Source organism: Condylura cristata, unplaced genomic scaffold (genome assembly GCF_000260355.1).
Source record: "Condylura cristata isolate star-nosed mole 26May11 unplaced genomic scaffold, ConCri1.0 scaffold00008, whole genome shotgun sequence".
NCBI classification, from domain to species: domain Eukaryota; kingdom Metazoa; phylum Chordata; class Mammalia; order Eulipotyphla; family Talpidae; genus Condylura; species Condylura cristata.
In genome coordinates, this window is record NW_004567109.1 from 53,106,014 (window position 1) to 53,125,401 (window position 19,388).

The 19,388-nt window shown below is 35.7% G+C and overlaps 1 protein-coding gene across 1 annotated transcript in view; it reads left to right on the top strand.

The window, feature by feature from the left end:
• The first annotated feature begins 3,233 nt into the window (after positions 1–3,233).
• The window catches only part of LOC101625847 (calcium-activated chloride channel regulator 4-like), a 22,602-nt gene continuing 6,447 nt past the window's right edge, over positions 3,234–19,388 (top strand). The window contains exons 1-9 of the mRNA XM_012722157.1: positions 3,234–3,392; positions 5,323–5,463; positions 5,604–5,751; positions 9,649–9,757; positions 11,021–11,198; positions 11,517–11,736; positions 12,335–12,558; positions 15,541–15,712; positions 17,217–17,323. Of these exons, the coding sequence (XP_012577611.1) occupies positions 3,234–3,392; positions 5,323–5,463; positions 5,604–5,751; positions 9,649–9,757; positions 11,021–11,198; positions 11,517–11,736; positions 12,335–12,558; positions 15,541–15,712; positions 17,217–17,323 (1,458 nt within the window). The remainder of the gene's footprint in view (positions 3,393–5,322; positions 5,464–5,603; positions 5,752–9,648; positions 9,758–11,020; positions 11,199–11,516; positions 11,737–12,334; positions 12,559–15,540; positions 15,713–17,216; positions 17,324–19,388) is intronic.

Consider the following 19,388-nt stretch of genomic DNA (forward strand, 5'->3'; position numbering starts at 1 on the left):
CTTGGAAGACAGAATTACTCATTCAGTTGTAAATAAATAAACTGTGGCTTATCAGAGTCAATAAACTTCAGTTTAAAACAAACAGAAAATAAAATAATTATTTACAGAGTAACTATAACTTCTAAGATTATAAACTGTTATACTATATAATAATATTTTTACCCATTGGAATCAGTTACAAGCCAAATTTTACCAACTGTTTCCCTATTTTGATTATGAATTAAAAATTCAATCTAACAAAAACTGTATTTTAGCTTGTATTTAAGTTTTTACACACAAGTAGGGTTTATACAGAAACAACGTATAGTAATTATATTTTCAGAAAAACATTTATCAATTTTGTAATACTGTATACCAACTTAGTTATTAAAATACAAAATTCAATACTGAAATTCTCTATGACATTTAAGAATATTGGAATTAATTAAAGAAAGCAATTTTAGTATTAAATATTCCAAATGCCTTCAATCTGGTATGCAATTAAAGAGGAAAACAAAATTTAAAGTATAGTGACCATACATAGCAACAATTAAATACCTCACTAGAGCAAAATAAACTATCTAGATTGAAATATCATTTAAAAAAAAAAAAGGGCTCCTCTCTGGTGGCTCATGGAGTTAAAGCACAGCACTATGAAGCTCTCCACACCACTGCAGCATGAATTCAATCCCCAGCCAACCCACATGGCACCGCAGACCTCTCCTGATCCACCCACTGCTCCCCGCAGCAGTGTACTTCAATACACCTGTCTATTCTGCTCCCAATTCTGCCACTGGTGAATCCTCTGACCCACTGCACCTCTGACTTATACCCCCTATACCCTGGTTCTTGTATGTATAAATAAATAAATTTTGAAAAAACAACTTCTAGAACATGACCAAAATAATATTCAATGTATTCATCTTAGATTTATGCCTAGGCAATAATAAAATAAAAATTATTCTACCAGTAATCAACATAAGCTCAAAAAAGAATTGCATTATAAACCTAAAAATAATAAAAGCAATGACTAATGATAAATGTAATGAAACAGTGAACACCAACAACAAACAGTAATAACCAAAAGCAGAAAAATAACTTTTGAAAAAATGTTTTTTTAATAAATAATTGTAAGGGCCAGTAGATTTACTTTTATTTCTGCATAGAAAAGCTAAGTAAAGGCCAGAGGTTTGGGGAGGGAACAGTGAGAGGATTCATCAGAGACAGAATGGGAAACAGAACAGGCAGATCAACTGAAATACACTGCTGAGGGGAGCAGTGGGCAAGACAGGAGAGGTCTGCTATGCCATGTGAGCTAGTTTCCTGGTGGGGGTTCAAACTCATGTCGCAGTAGCTGGAGAGCTTCATGGTGCTGAGACTTTAACTTGTGTGCCACCAGGGAGGCCTTCCCACTTCATTGTCTTAAAAATATTAGAAATTTATCAAAGGAGAAAGTAGAAAAAATGTGAAAGGACTACATTCATCCAATCCAATTAGGTCCTTTTTTGAGTTCAGAAAACATCACTCTTTTCAGTGAACAAAATAGTGAAAATCTTATGTTTTTCTATTTCCCCTGGATGACATGTATCCAGTGTCTGAAAAAGCTTTTCTCAACAACCCTGGCCAAGAGGAAGAATCTTGCTTTAGCCTTGAAATCACAGATTTCCCAATTTTATTTAGAGTATAATAGCCCTTTTTCTGATAACCTAGATAATCCCTCAAATACAAGAGGAAATTTAAGACCCCATTTCTCTAGCATTTCAAAGGCCTCGACTAGCTTCTTTTCAGGCATGTTCTGATATGGCTTTATTTGGGATTAAAATGATAATCATTCACTAGTTAACATTTTCTATCAGTCAAAAGAATTTTCTTGAGGATCAACTCTATAGGGTAGGAGCATGCTTGGTCTGTCAGCAGCTTGTTGCTGAATTTCAGGGAAGGATGGTCAGTGAGGGAAGAGGGCCGAGACTGCCTAGAATGTGTTTGCTACCCAGTCCCTGCACCACTAGCTGATCTCAGTTTCCCTGCAGTTTCCAGTGTAACTGTTTCATCCTGTTTCTTGCACAATATGTTAAATGTAGGAATGTATAATGATCCCATAATATTCCCGAGGTAATGGAAAGGAAGTGTAGGATGCTGCCTGAGAGCGCAGAGTCTGGCACATACTGCCATATTGGCGATGTTGTTTATTCATAATGCAACATAGCAATATTCCTACCTGAACTCTTGATTTAAAGGTATTTCCTATTTTAAGTTCCCTTGTGGGTTTCTGATGCATCTTGATTCCTTTTGTTTTAGGACTAGACATTCTTGATTCATCATCACAACTACTAACCTGGCCCTTATTATTCTTTATATTAAAAAAAAAACTTACCATATTATTTGTCTTACAAAACAATGTTGCCATATTATGGAATGGTTATTTCCACGGGCTCTGGAGTATGCTAACTCTACCATTTACTAGCTACGCTATCTTGACAAGTTATTGAAAATTGTTTGTCTCAGTTTCTCCATGCCTAAAATGAAGATAATAGTCAGACTTACATTGGAGATGTGTGGTGTGGGTTATTAGAAAAACATTGCCCTAATAAGCGTGAATACATGTTAAATATTAATGTTACTCACTCTGCTACAAATATATCAGACATTTTTAATATAGTTGTTTAAAACAAATTCTATTCATTTGTCAATGGATAGTATTTAAAAAATTGAATTAAATATCTATTAAATCCTTAATATATCAGTTTAAATATTTTTTAATTTAAAGATTTCAATACTATCTTAACTCATTTGGTATTATTTATATTTAACAATCTTATTTTCTTCCATTATTTATAACTTTGATAGATAATCTAAACAATAAATAAGTTGTTTTGTAAGTTGAAGACATTATCATTTCTATTCACTTCATTATAAAATATTAAATTTCAGATTGTACTCTGTAGAATAAACACAATTTATTTATGTTTAGGACATCAACCAAAGTTAGAAAGTCTAGAAAAAAATTTCCTAAGTAAAAATGTGCAAAATATTTCATAAAAATATCATTACACCTATGTTATCACTTTTACAATAATATACAATAAAAGTATTGTGTAAACTGGTCAAATACTTTCCCACATATGTAATGTTAACCTTTATATGGTCAAAGTCCCACAATGAGCTGACACTGATAATGTTTTGGAGTATATATAGAGAGAGTCAGAGGTGAAAGAAAGTCTCTTAAGTTGGAACAGACCAACTCAAGAGAAATGATGGGACTATTCAGAAGCTCCGTCTTGTTCTTGGTGCTGTACCTACTGCAGAGATCCAATACATCTCTTGTTCGAGTGAGTGACAACGGCTATGAAAATGTCATCATTGCTATAGATCCAGATGTACCAGAAGATGAAACATTAATTGGAAAAATAGAGGTAAGGCAGTAATGGAATTTTTTCATTTTTGACTATGGAAAAGGAAAAAAAAAAAGCTAGTGATCAATAATTGTTATGGACATTTATGAATGTTCCAGGAAGTTTATAAGCAGTGTAATGAAGTGAAGGAACGGGAGGTGGGAGTTGGAGGACCTGGACACAGTTCTGCCCTGTCTCACCATTACACCAAACACAAGGAACAGGTCTCTGTGATCCTCAGTTTCTTTATATAAATAAAGAGCTGGGCTCAACAGTGCTTTAAGCAAGTGCTAACTGAATGTTGCTGGCTCATGACTGGGAGACAACAGAAAATTTAAAAGGCTACATGCTCTTGAGGTGTATAGTTTTCTCAACTGTTAAAATCAATTAAAAAAGCAGCTTGGATGCTACAGAGTTGGTATAGAGAAACAAAAATGAGGGGAATAAGCAGTTGGTGCTCCCCCAAAAAGAGGACAGACATCTTAGGGAGCAAGTAGAGTGTTCTTCAGTCTGTTTTAGGCTAGTGATGAAGTAACCTTCAATCTACTGTAGGGATTGCTGACCCTTTTCCTCATTCCTAACCAGTCTTCTGGGTTTTCTGTTCTCTGTGCCCTTGATTCTGATGGATCCAATAGCTCTGAATCCAAAGAGTTGCTCATTTCTTCAGACATGAGTGAGCACACTGGACTCTCTTCAAGAGAAAAGAAGGCTCGGAATTCTTTTTTCTTTTAAAGATTTATTTATTTATGCATACGGAAGTTGGGTATAGGCCAGAGGTGCAGGGGTAGTGAAAAGATTCATCAGAGAGAGAACAGGCAGACTGATGAAGTACACTGCTGAGGGGAGCAGCAGGCAAGACAGGAGAGGTCTGCTATGCCTCGTGGGTCACCTCTCTGCCTAGGCATCAAATTCACTTTGCAGTGGCTGTGAAGAGCTTCATAGTGCTGCACTTTAACCACTGGGCCACCAGGGAGGGCCCCCTGGAATTCTTGAAGATGAATAACTATTCTGTGGGCTTATGTTAGATCAGGCAGCATCATGGGGAAGGAGAGCCTGCTTTGAGGAAAATAGCACTGTGAACTGGGCTGCTGTTAGCAAGATAAAGACTTTAATACAGTGTGGTCTAGTATCCAACATCCTTCAATTATTCACTGGGTTTGGTTTTGTAGAAAAGATTATCAAAAGACCCTTTCACCCACTTATTTTCTCCACTAAGTAGTGGAGTTCTAGAATAAGGGTCTAGAATAGGACTATGTCTATTACTAATCACTGTCTTTGGATTCAAGATGCTGAACATTATATTACTGTCAGCTTAGGAGCAGAAAGCACTGCCCTTCCGATGGACTTTTCCATCAGTCCGCCCCTTAATCCAACCTTTCCTGGAGGTGAGAGTATAAAGAAAAACTCCTATGACACATCCACAGAATGTTCTCCTTAGCTTGCATCACATAGGGCTGCTATCATCAGTAACAATAATCATCAGTTTTATAACTACGTATGTAGAGTACTTTATAATTTACTCCACCTTTAAAGCAACTTTAAAGATAGGCAATAATAGTGCATTTAAATATGTGGAAATTGAAATAGAAAGTGTTATGTAAATTGGTCCACATAAATTGGTTATATAAATTACCCAGGAAGTGCTAAGGCTAGTATTCAAAGAAGGTGAGTTGAAACTCTATATGCTTGATGCTATGATATGATTCCCAGAAGACCCAAAAGAAATAAGTGCCCTTTGATAAAGGATTATGGAAAATAAATCCTTCAAACAGGTTAAACTATAATTTTTGTGTGACAGGTGGCAGAATAGTAATTATGATGTAGAGACCCTATTCATTAGTCTGTTGCTTTTTCTCTTCACTCCTAATTTGTACTATTCCTAAAATCAACCCCTACTCACTTGATCCATTCTCACTTGGTCACCCTCATGTATTTTTCTCCTGAACAACAGAACATGGTGACTGAAGCTTCCACTTACCTGTTTGAAGCCACAGGAAAAAGACTGTTCTTTAAAACAGTATCAATATTAATTCCTGAGAAGTGGAAAGGAAAACCGCAGTACAAGAAGCCAAAACAAGAAAGCTACACACATGTGAGCCAAACAACTTTTCTTAAAAGCTTGTATTTTTGGTTGCTCCTCTGCTGCAAATTGATCATTTCAAAATTTTTAGGCTAAATGTTATCATTTCTATTTCTGATAGAAATGTTTAAAAATCTCTTAAACATTCTCAGGCTGATGTTAAAGTTGCACCACCAGCCCACCCAGGTGATGACGAACCATACACTAGGCAGTTCACAGAGTGTGGAGAAAAAGGAGAATTCATTCATTTGACTCCTGACTTTGTCCTTGGGAAAAAACAAAAGGAATATGGACCATCAGGTAGGTTGATTATAATCTAATAAGCAGTTTTGTATCCATGTTAGATGTACAATTCTTGGAACCAGAGTTCAAGGGCTCATTTATGAGCTGTGCCATAAATATCTTTGAAACAAAGATATTAACTTTTAGGTTGGAAAATTGAGCTAGTCTCTCTGTGAAGAGAGACTTTTTAGTTTATGTTATTAGGAACATTAAATTACATAACCCATATAATTACAATCAGTATGGTGTCTATAAAATTTGAAAACAGAGTAGGAATAGCAAGAGAATTTCTTAAGGCATACTTTTCAGTTTTTAAGTTTCCAATTCTCCACATCTGGACATGCCACCATATTGAAAGGTAGATGATTAACAAGATGAAAAGAGGAAGATGTCAGTTCCTGGTCAAAGAAAACAAATACAGGCTACTAGTTGTTGATATATGTATTCAATTTGTCTACCAGTGATTATTTTTGCCTATAAAAATGGCAGCTTCATCTACTTCAATCTAAATGCTCAGATCTTTATTTCAAATGACCTAATGCACATTATTTTTCACATAAAATTGATTAATTTTTGAAGGCAAGCACAACTCACATGTCATTAACCAATAAAACCTTTCTGAATCTATACACTTAAGGTCACCACTTCCACTGCATCTTCCATGAGCATTCATCAAGCCTCTTGTGTGACAATGACTCCCTAATCCTTTTGCTCATTATTGCCTGCACCAGTTAACCCACCCCAACTGTGAAAGTTTGATGATCCCACACGAATCTAATCCCTCCACATACAATAGTCTGACTATTCCACTATTTCTTTGTGGACTTTGTGCTAAACTCTCTTTGCTATCTGGCATGTTCAGCAAAATCAGTCATTTCACTCACAGGTATAAATAGCTAAAATTGTTCAACACTCTCATGTTTAAATTTCATTTAACTTCCAAATACTCTTTTGAATTTCCATCCAGTTCCTTTGGTTCATAAGGAAAATTATAAAACATTAGAAAAATATATTATTTTGGATCAAGGAAACCCCAATAATATGTTTACTTTTCTAATCTCAACTCCCTTCTCAATTGACATAAAAATTGTTGTAAAACATCTACCACTATTCTCTCATTCTCTAGACATTCTTTTAGGCTCAATCAATCAAAAGATGCTTTGAATGAAGAAATAGATTTCCTAATTCTCCTCTCTATTTCCAAACTCATTCCTACTTTCATCTCTATCTCCACCTGTCTTAGAAAAGGAGGATTTTCTCGTAAAAAATGTTCCTTTGTGCGCTTGTTCTTTACCCACACCCACACCTCAGCCATAGCCTACAACTGACAGCCAGCCCCCACAGGTTTTTATGCTACTATGTGACTTGACAAAGCTTTGGGGAATAAAAGATTGAGAACTAAGTCCTCAAAATCTATGCAATTTACAGTAACAGTACAAGAACAACAGGTACGCATATGGATCATCTGGGCCGTCCAAGTAGACACTACTCAGTGTGGCTGGAGAATGCCACTACAGCAGACATTAAAAATAAATATCCTATCAATTTCTTTAAATGAATTTAAATGTTTTTCAGCTTTTCAGAAGTCGGTAATAACTTTATGTCCATTTCTTGCATGTTCAGTAAAACCTGTCAAAAGACATAAGAAAAGAGATTCTGGCCAGAGATCTAAAATCCAGGTGGTCCACAGAACAAAAAGAAAATAGCTAAGTATCAAAAGGAGTCAGAGGGGTAGAGATTCCTTTTAGTACGTCATGAAGAAATGTAATGGAAAATGATTAATGAGACTCATGATTGACATTTCCCAGTACATACTGATAGGTCTAAACCAATGTCTTTTTCACCATTTCCATCCTATTGGCCAACTGTTTCTCACAAGAGATCAGTGTGTATACCAAGATGATATGATCAGTATTTTTATTACCACTAACAAAACTGATATGGTGAAGACTGGGCTATAGCAATTATGATATTCAAGTGTTAGTAGTGGTTTAAAGTTTAAATAATGTCAAAATTACCTTGTAATTTTCACTTAATCTGGGCACAGGCTTATGAGGGAGTCTAGAAATATAAACCATTTGAATCCAATTGTCCCTCCAAAAAGACACACACACACACAGTGAAATATTAGAAATGAGACCAGGGCTAGTGGAAACTAAGATATTGACAGAAATGGAAGTGGAATTCTAAGTCGGGGGACTGCTTTTCAAAATAAAAATTGTACATTTCCGAGACATACACAATGATTAATATACATATATACATACAGTCAAGCTAATTACACATCACCTCATTACACAGATATTTTCTTTTTTTCCTTTGTGATGGAGAGCATCTGAAATCTTTTCTCTTGGCATTAAGGTGAGTGTAGGTGAGGCAGGGCAACTTGCCATGAGCTGAGGAAGAAGCAAGTTTGAGAATGGGCTACTTTAAAAAGGGAGTCACAGAGCAAACAGTTTTCAATTTTCTTAAAATTTGAGTCTCTATTGCAGTAACTGGAATGAGGGTCCTTTGCTCCCACACTGAATATTATATATAATTCCAGTTTAATAATCTGGCCCCATCAGACTGGGAAACCTCAAACCAATATTTTCTAGTCTTAAATGTAGAGGAATAACTTTATAGACTATGTTAACCTGCAGATTCTAATTTAGATCTAAAGTGGGCCCACTATTCTGCATTTCTTGTTAGATCCTGGTGATACTTAAAGTAGCAAGAACTTAAAGAAGAAAAATGACTTTTGTGTAGTATTAGTATTTCTCCACACCCCATTTTCACATCTCACAAGCTGTTAATTTAAATTAGAGAAACATGCATTGTAGCAGCAGAGACTAGATTTCCAATGTATTCATTTCTGTTTTCTTTGACATTTTTCCTAATGTTGCTATAATAAAATTTCCATTTGTTTCTGTTTCTGGTACTTCAACCTATTTCTTCTATTTGCCTTAAAATTTCCAGGAAGAATTTTATTTTCATTCTGACTTTCTCTAACCTTATTATATTTTGTTCATCTTTGTTTCATAGCAACTAGTATTCTGTTAAAGTTGTACTACCATAATTGTTTTCATATAATTAATGAAAAGTACTGTATGTGTGAAGTACTGTAAAACATTTACTTCTTTTTTTATCACCCCTAAATTAAATATGGCCCATCGCACTGAAATTATTGCCAAACTCTTCTTCATCATCACTTACTTAAAGATCAGTTATAGACATTTTTAACACTTAATTACACTCTTGTGAAATTTTATTACCCTAAGTACTTATGGTAAATACTTAAATACTTAGATAAGTACAAAGATACTTAGGTTTTTGGGAGGAGTGAGTTTTGTAGGATCAAAACCACTGTAATATCTAAGTCTTTTTTTTTTAAAGATTTATTTATTTATTTATTTATACAGAACTGGGGTACAGGCCAGAGATGCGGAAGGTGAGAGAATTCACCAGAGACAGAGTGGGCAGCAGAACAGGCAAATCAACGCAGTACACTGCTGAGGGGAGTAGCAGGTGGGTCAGGAGAGGTCTGCCACGCCATGTGGTCACCTCTGGGGCAGGCAGGGATCGAACTCATGCGGAAGTGGCTTTAGCTTCTCAGTGCTGTGCTTTAATCGGCTTCGCCACCAGGGAGGGCCCTAAGTCTTTTTACTCCCTAATAACCAAAACCCAACATCAAGCCAATTCTATATATATCATACATGTAGTATGTTTTACTTGGCATAACATATTGTGGAAAAAATACATACCATATCATGCATCTATATATTATGCAATATAATGAAATATTTTATAAACAAAAGTACAAATGTTTGCAGTTATTTAAAGTCTGAATGTTTTTATTGAAAAAAAATTCTTAAAATATTTTGGGATAAATTTTATTACTTGAATGATGTTTATCATTGAAATATTTCCTCACAGGTAGACTCCTAGTCCATGAGTGGGCCCATCTCCGCTGGGGCGTGTTTGATGAGTACAATGAAAATGAGCCTTACTACGCTGCTAAGTCAAAAAAAATTGAAGCAACAAGGCAGGACTATTTAAATTTTCTTAAATTATTCTAGGCTGTAACTTCTTATCTCCTTAAACTAATTTCCTTCAAATATTACCATCTTTATCCCAAAGTAGACAATTTCTGCTTTTTCACAAAACTGTGCTTTTCTGGTTTATTAGAAAAATGTAGTTTAAGGTAGCTGGCTGCTCATTTATATATATATATGCAGATTTACATGTTTTCACACCTCTTTACCATAGCTGATAGAACTCATTTATGCTGGTGGTATACTCTGTAATAGGGATGTACTATGTGTTGAGAGATCCAAGTTACTTAACTACAGAAGAACGAATAAAATGACTAAGAAGGAATAAAAATATATGACAAATATAAAAAATGCATGTACCCAAAGACACATTATTTCAATTAAGACTCTTTAACAGTATCATAGCATCAGTTTCAGGACACATACTTTGAAGGATGTTACAATGATTATATTTGTTTGAATCATATTCCCCCTAAATGCCTAGTGTACATGGCAGACTATCTTGACTGTTAATATAGATATATCATTGTGCTCACTGAGTTTCAGGGCAGTAAATGTAGACATCTATTTAGAAAATTTCCCAAATAATTGAAATAAATCAAGTCATTGCTTGGATTTGAGTGGAAACACATTGAAAAGGTGAGCTATAGTCACACCCCAGTGTATTTTTTATAATCACGATCACCTGTGGCCAATTCCATGCCAAAAAAAATATGTCTATAAAGTGCCTCAACCAATCTGTATTGTCTTAGGCAGTACTTAGACTTTCCTTCAAGTGACATTTTATCACTTTGGATAAAAATTCTCTTTGGTTAATAATAATATTTGTAATTATGCCACATCCCATTTTTTTTGGTAACATCTTATAAGAGAGCTACAAAGAACTTTAAGCTAAGGTAGTTTTGTTTCCATGATTTCACAAAGTAGTCCAGGAGCCTGTAGTGAGTGCATTTACCACTATGAGGCTTCCAGAAAAGATTTTGGAAAGGGCAACCTATATCTTAGGTCAGCAGCAATTTGAATACAAGCAGAGGACTCAACCATTGTGTAACCTGATGACCTCACTTGAAATTTCCTTTTAAAATTTCTTTGGAAAGAATTGGCTATTCAAGTGGGAACCCTTAAACTGTGTGGCAAACAAATAAAATTTAAAATACTTATATAATGAACATTGTGCATAGCAGTACTAAAGATTTTCAAAAAAAATGTTAATGGTTAAATTGCTTCAGAGATGAATTGTCAAATATTTTCAGGTGTTCCACAGGTATCACTGGCACCAACAAAGTGTTGCATTGTCAAGGAGATAGCTGCATAGAAAAAACATGCAGAATTGATTCTAAGACAAAACTGTATGAAGAAGATTGTCAGTTCTTCCCTGATCAAGTTCAGACTGAAAAAGCATCCATAATGTATATGCAAGCTATTGACTCTGTAAGTATGACAATCATTATTTCAGGTAGTATGTTTATCATTTGAAGAAATGCTGTGACATGACCTGAGGGCTTCAACATATTAATATAGAGTTCTTTGAACACTGACTTTCAACATGTTGGTATAGAGTTCTTTGAACACTGACTGGCACATAGTAAGCACTCAATTAGTATTAACTACATTTACCACACTATTTTGTGATTCCTCAATAAAGCATATTTCATCAAAATAGAGCAGGTTTTTAAATTTTTTCAAATTTGTCGTTGAACTTTTAAATGCATCATATATGCTATTTTTTTCCACTTTATCAACTTTTAGGTCACCCAATTCTGTGATAAAAAACATAACCGAGAAGCTCCTACCCTACAAAATAAAAAGTGCAACTCTAGAAGTACATGGGAGGTGATCAGAACTTCCGATGATTTAAACAACACAAAACCCTTGACGGCACCACACTCTCCACCTATCTTCTCACTACTGAGGATTAGTGAAAGAATTGTGTGCTTGGTTCTTGATACATCCGGAAGCATGCAGGTAAGTTCATGGGTCCATTTTTCCTGGATGGGACAGGAAGGTGTTGAATGCCTAAGAGCACGCTGAATATTACCTCCACCTGGGTTGTTCTAAATTGCATGGTGCCATAAATGTCATTAATTACCTGTGATCATGACCTCATAGAGGCAGTGAAAACTGTAGTGAAAGGGGGTGGCAATATATTTGAAAAGACCTAAACCTAGAGTCTCTGTGTATCCAGAAAACTGAGAGCTTAATGAGGACCTTAGAACATCTAGCAAAACTTTAGTTAGAACAGCAGAACTATAGATTGAAATATGGAAGTGTTTTCTAACCTCTCCCTGTTAAAAATACTTGACAGACATAGAAGAGAGTAGCTTAGGAGCTTCTGAATTCTTTTCCATGTGAAGGTTCAGTATCAACCAGAAATCTTAATACGGTTTATTTTATTTGCATCATCTAAATAAATAACCTCTATGTTCACAGACAAAGGCTAAAAGCACCACCATATAAGAGATATGCCCAGTAGAAGCTGTTCCTTCCTTTTACCTTCATTCAATGAGTGGTAAGCATTGTGGTTGTTTCTCTCATCTTTTTTTCTTTTCTTTTTTTTTTGTAGAGAGCAGATCGGCTAAATCGAATGAATCAAGCTGCAAAATATTTCCTGCAGGAGATCATTGAAAAAGGCTCCTTTGTGGGAATGGTGCGTTTTGATAGTAGTGCATTGGTCCTAAGTGAGCTAACCCAAATAACAAGCGAGACGGAAAGAAACACACTCATGAAGCTCTTACCTACAGTAGCTGATGGAGGAACATCCATCTGCTCTGGAATTGACTTAGCATTTACGGTGAGAATAATACTGCAAATATACTTTTAAAAAAATTAGGATTTTTTTATGCTAAGTGCTATTGCATGTACTTGCTCCCTAATTTCAATATAATTAATTCTAAACAGCATAAGATTAAGCACATAGAAAAATTCACTTGATTTTTTAATGAATTAATGAAGCAATAACTGATGGGTGAATATATGCCTTTAAATCCCACTAAAGAATAATCCCTGTGAGGTCAGGGAATTCTTCTATTATTGCTATGCAATAGTGTTTACTCAGTAAATGCTATTAAATAAAGACATCCATAGGGAGCAAAAATTAACAACTGTTAAGAAATGAAGTAGATTATATGTATGAATCCACTTTGGAACAATCCTTACTTTTATTTCTGTGCCATTCAGATAGGGAAAACTAATGTTTATAGGTTAAAGCAGATGTAGCAGTGCCTGTTAGTCATAGAATAAGGACTATAGGTCACAATATGATTTTGACATCAGAGTAGTACCTACTCTGTTATTTATCAACTGTGATCAAGGCAACTTTCAGTCTCTCTGGACTCTCAATGCCTTACCTATGAAACAGAAAAATAAGAATGCTCATCATCTCATAGAATTATTACAAAGATTAAATGAAATGATACATTGATATACTTAAAATATTTATTATACAGTAAATGCATCACTCATATTCACATTTATTATGATAAGGATATTTTATTTTTATTTAAATGGTCATCTTGAACTCAAAATTCATATCAATTGCATTATCTCCCTGCTTAGAAATCATGACCATCTTCTCATAGTCTATAAAATTATCTGAATTCCTGTCTGACGATAGTCAAGAACCTCTCATCCTCTAATAAAAGTCCTTTCAACTCTTGTCAAGCTTCTCAGTTCAATATTTATGATGCTCTAACTTCAACCAACTTACTACATACATTGTCTCCTAAGCCCTGCAGTTACCAAAAAACCTCTAAACATTTGTCTAGGCAATTCCTCTGCCTAAAATGTTTCCTTATTTCCATGTTAAAACTCTACTGACTCTTTAAAAGCCTTTCCTTCATGTAGCTTTTATCTTACTCCCAATCCTACTGCAGCTCCCTCTTTATTTATTTATTTATTTTAAAAGATTTATTTATTTATTTATACAGAACTGGGGTACAGGCCAGAGACGTGGAGGTTGAGAGAATTCACCAAAGACAGAGCGGGGAGCAGAACAGGCAGATGGAGGAAGTACACTGCTGAGGGGAGCAGTGGGCGGGTGAGGAGAGGTCTGCCTCCCATGATCTCCTCCGGGGCAGGTGGAGATGGAACTTATGCAGAAGTGGCTTAAGCTTCTTAGTACTGTGCTTTAACCCGCTGTGCCACCAGGGAGGGCCGCATCGCCCTCTTTTATAAATACATTTCAGTGCAGGTTTCTAACATGAAGTCTTGGGTTCAAACTGCAATTTTGACATACTAGCTTTGTGATCCTGAGCATGATTCTTAACTTCTTCAGTTTTCCATTTTCTTAGGGTAAAATGGGGTAATGATAGCAAACACAAAGGGCTGTTCATGTTTCCCTGTATTCAACATATACTTTTAAGCCAAGCAAAACCTCTCTGCTCTTATAGTACATGCTATTTAATTGAGGAAAAAGAGAACACATATAAATTAAAAACTTGCATATTGTGGAAATAATGTTGTGAAGATACTGTATAGGGAGATGTTACAGAACAACTGGCAACACTACCTGCTTTAATAGAGCACTGAGGCTTGCTCTGAAGGGTGACATTAAAGCTAAGATTTGAATAGAGGAGGAGTCAGTGGTTCAGACAGAAAGAAAAGTGCAAAGCACATTTAGAAAGAGGTTGAAAATAACTAGATTATTCTAAGTGATAAAAGCTAGTGGCACATGAGCTTGATGGACAGGGATCTCTGGATGTCATATACAGTGACTACATCTTCCCAAATTTAAAAAATATAAGAGATTTGAATGTTATTTTAAACACAACAGAGAGCTAGTGAAAGGCTTTAAACTGATAATCGATTTCTGTTTTGGGAATATGATTCTTGTTGCCTAAAACAAAATAAACTGTAAGAATGGCAGTGCAGTAATGACCTAGGCACAGGTTGGGAGCTTGGGTTTGGATCAAATTACACAATCTAAAGCATATTTAAACAATTTTTAAAATGTGGTAGCAATATAATATTGTGTAGCTTCTCCTTGAACTATAGAAACTCATTTCTAGAACTGTCTCTAGCCCAAATCTCAATATTTTAAAATTTAATTCAATGGTTGCAATGAATGCAGGGACCATGTAATTCATGCTAAAACATAGCAACCATGGTTAGATTAACATATCATAAGTCCCCAGTGCATACACTAATGCAAGCAAGAAAAAAGAAAAGGAACGAGAACTCCACTTCATCCTTGAATCTTCACTTTGCTCTTGGCTGTGTAGAAAGGTATGGTAGGGGTAGTGTATAGATGTTGTAAATGTATAAAAACATTTTGCATTTTCAGTTTGGTTTTAATGCATGTCAGAATATATTTTACATATATTATAATATATATGCATCAGTCATCCTCTACCTGAAAACTTGGGAAAACTGAATTGAGGCTAATCACATTGTTCTCAATACCAGCTGTATTAGGGGTTTCTATTCTCCAAGCTTTCTTCTACAAATCTACAGATACCTCCACTCCAAACCCAGAAAAGCCACTGATAATGTGGCATATTTTTCTTCTTGGCTTGGACTCAGCTCAGTTTCTTAATATGTACTAAGAAAGAAAAAAACAAAATGGGTAGAGAAGAGGAAATAAAATGACTTTCCTGAGATAAATTAATTATTGGTACCTTCCTTCACGGGCACTTAGATATCTCTACCTTTCTGTGCACTTTTGCTTTATTTTTTTCTATACTTTTTTTCCTCTAATTTTTTTCTATACTTTTTTTCCCCTTTGATCTATCTGATCTGGGATCATTTGTTAATTGTACTTTCATTATGCTTGCAGGTATTTGCAAAACGCCAATTGGAGGGATCTGAAATAGTGCTGCTGACTGATGGGGAAGATTCTTCTGTAGGGAACTGTGTTGACAGAGTGGGAAATAGTGGGGCCATCGTTCATTTTGTTGCTTTGGGACCATCTGCTGATGAAAGAGTCATAGAGATGAGCATTCGAACAGGTAAACTATGACCTATCTATTCTAGCCTTTTGATAGCAGTGCACTAAGTGTAGAAGCAGACAACTTAATTTCTTCCAAGCTCCATCTCTGTAAGAGCAGGGAGCCAGAATCAAAGCAAACCCACTCTCTGTTCTGAATGTGTTTTTAATCCAGTTGGCTGGGGAGGCAAAAGTATGAATCAGAGAGCATAGTCAGATAACCTTCCTCTATCACAGCAGGAGTCAGGCACTATGTGAGCAGAGGAAGCCTTTAAATTTCCCAGCATCAAAAAAGACAAGAGAGATAACACCTAGACTGGGCCTTGAAGGTTTTTGTTGTTTTTTTTTTTTCCTGGAGGAAAAAATGATGAGAAAAGATGACCAGGTTGTGAACTAAGTAATCCTGCTGGAATGAGAATGCAGGACGCACATGGAGGATAGTGAGAAATTCATGAGCATAGGCTACAGGATAGGGTGGAGGTGGAGATCAAGGAAACACATACTGAACAGATCTAAAAACAACGTAGTTTCTAGAATAACTGCTGGGTAGTTGTTACTTCAGGTACAGAGACAGATGATAAAAATTAGCCACATTTTAGTGAATTCTTGAACATACTGAGAACATACAATGTATAACACAAATATTAACTATTATATTATATTGATCTCTAATGTTACAAAACATGTAATTGCTTTTTAATACTTAGTTGTACAAATTCCCATTATTTCAAGGTGTTTTATGGCAACTGTTATTTATTTTGTCACAGTAAGTATCCCTTCAAGAAATTGTTTTCTGGACTTGTGTCTATTACTTTCCCTTTTTCTCTTCTCATTGCCAGCAGTTGTCAGGATACCTTAGCTCCTTCACCTTTCTAATTTTCTAATTCTGATACACTCTGACTAGAAAATCTGAAACCTAACATTGTTAGAATTGTATCAAGTAATTCCCAAAAGGGGCTGTGTGAAACCTGTGGGCGTTACTGCACTGCATTATAACATCTTCTTTTGGGCCCTCCCTGGTGGTGAAACTGGTTAAAGTTGGTCACAGCCTCTTCAGTGAGAATTCAATCCCCAGCCAGGGAGTTGATCCACATGGCGCAGCAGACCTCTCCTGAACCACCCGCTGCTTCCGTCAGCAGTGTGCTTTGTCAATCTGTCTGCTCTGCTCTCAGATCTGTCGCAGGTGAATCCTCTCACCACTCCTGCACCTCTGGCCTATACCTCAGTTCTGTATGCATAAATAAATAAATCTTAAAAATAAATCTTCTTTTATATTTCATGGTTATTTGCCCCACATCAGTCAAGTAATATTTCTATAAATAAGGCATAAAATCAGTTCACACTTACGGGTTATGACATTAAGTGACTATTTCAGAGTTAATTTTTACACCTCTCGGATTTTGACTTATTTTTATTATCCATACAGAAACTATGTTGTTGTTTTTTGCTGTTACGTAATTAACACATAACCCTTTATGCAAAAACTATTTCCAGGACGTTACCAAGTTAATTTATTTACATTCTAGGTGGAAAGTATAGATCGGTAACAGATATAGCCCAGAACAATGGCCTCGTTGATGCTTTCGCAGCCCTTTCATCAGCAAATGCGGATATCTCCCAGCAGCCTCTTCAGGTCAGAATTCCTACTGCTCAGTTTATGTGTGCGCACTTAGCGAGAAGCAAAAAAACAAATGATTAGGTTGCTGTAAGTTTTACATTCTGTATTTTTCACAAAGTGAATGCATAGTTAAAATAAACATTTCAATCTGAAATTGAAATTATTCTTCACATATGACCAAAGTGGTGAAATAAGTAGTGAAATAGCAGATGTATAGTTTTACTTTTCCCATATGATTGGTTAGGGGTAATGCTAAAATCCAATAATGTTCAATTTTCCACCAAAAACACAAGTTTTGTCTGAATAGCAAAATAAATATAATTGTTTTTTCTATAAACATATAAAAAATATCTTGTACCTCTAAAAATTTCCCTATCCTTCATTGCTATGAAATAGATTTAAATGAGTTGACTGAATTCAAGAACTTGGTTTGCAAATAAAAAAAAAAATACATACTGGAAATAAATTTATCAGGAGAGTGAATATCATTGTATATCTATATTTATAAAGCTTCTCTTAAGCTTTTCAACCACTTTTCCCACTGGCATTCATTTTATTCACTTCTCTTCTGAACTTAACACCACCATTTTCTCTTGCTTAAAATAAAAAACTTTGAGTAAGCTCTGATACTTCTCTGCTTATGTCCCTGTAAAATGTCAGCATAGTCTATTCTTTAGAAATGTTGTTTTACAAAATTCTGTTTCTATCCTTTTCTAATTTTAAGTCTATGTCATGTCACCTTATACCAATAATTCTTTCTTTTATCTTCTAGTTTAAGTCATTGCCTACATTAAAACTTGCCATGAACACATAAACAGATCAATTTTTTTCTACTTTCCAACAAAGAGGAGCATAGTAATAGGATACAGGTTTAGGGTAATATGTGCAGATTGGTTTGGAGATCTGATATAGCCTCATAATTAAAACAGATTAAAACTTGGTCTGAGGTCTAGTTTGGCTATGTACAGAATACAAACTGAAGGAGAATAAAGTCAGATTTTCTGGTTGACTGAGAGAATGATGATACTTTTAAAAAATGATTTATGGGCCCTCCCTGGTGGCGCAGTGGGTTAAAGCACAGCACTGAGAAGCTAAAGCCACTTCAGCATGAGTTCGATTCCAGCTTGCCCTGGAGGAGATCCACATGGTGCCACAGACCTCCCGCCCGCTGCTCCCCTCAGCAGTGTACTTCGTAGATCTGCCTGTTCTGCTCCCCACTCTGTCTCTGGTGAAGCCTCTCGCTGCCCCTGAGCCTCTGGCCTATACCCCAGTTCTGTATGCACAAATAAATAAATCTTAAAAAAAAAATGATTTATGCACACAAGAGCTAGGGTGAAGGCCAAAGGTGGGGTTGAGAGGATTCACCAGAGACAGAATGGAGAATAGAACAGGCAACTTGACCAAAATACACTGAATGAGGGGAGCAGTGGGTGAGATAGGAGAGGTCTGCTAAGCCAGAATGATGATGCTTTTTTCTAAAATGATTGGTCAGAAGGGAGAACTAACTTTGAGGGTGTTTTTTTTATGTTATCCTTTAACCTAGAAATTTTGAGAGGATGGTAGAATCTTTAAACGGTTCTTTCTAAAGGAATTTAAAATATGAGGCAATTGTGAGAAATCAGGAAGAAAGGAGGTAGTTGCATATAGGAGATGCTCAACATTTTGAGAATAGTTTTTTTAATGATGTGAAAGGGGCAGAAAGACAGTTTGAGTACCCTTTACTTGAATCAAAAGCCTGTAGGTTCTTAGAGAAATATTTTTTTAGAAGGTAAACTTTTGGAATGTTAATCTGGATTCATGTACATGATAGGTTGATCCTAGAAGAGAATTTTAAGTATGTTACAAGAGTCTGAGTTGGTGGCACATGGATTTGGCTGGTGGCAGCCGGAATACAGATGAGAGGCAGCATTCTTCCATTTACTCAGCAATGTTCCTGTGTATTTCTGTGTAGATTTTCAAACTTTCCTAGACTCTTCTGATGGGGAATCTTTTTTTTTTTTTAATTTTTATTTATTCATACAGAACTGGGGTACAGGCCAGAGATGTGGAGGGTGGGAGGCTTCACCAGAGACAGAGCGGG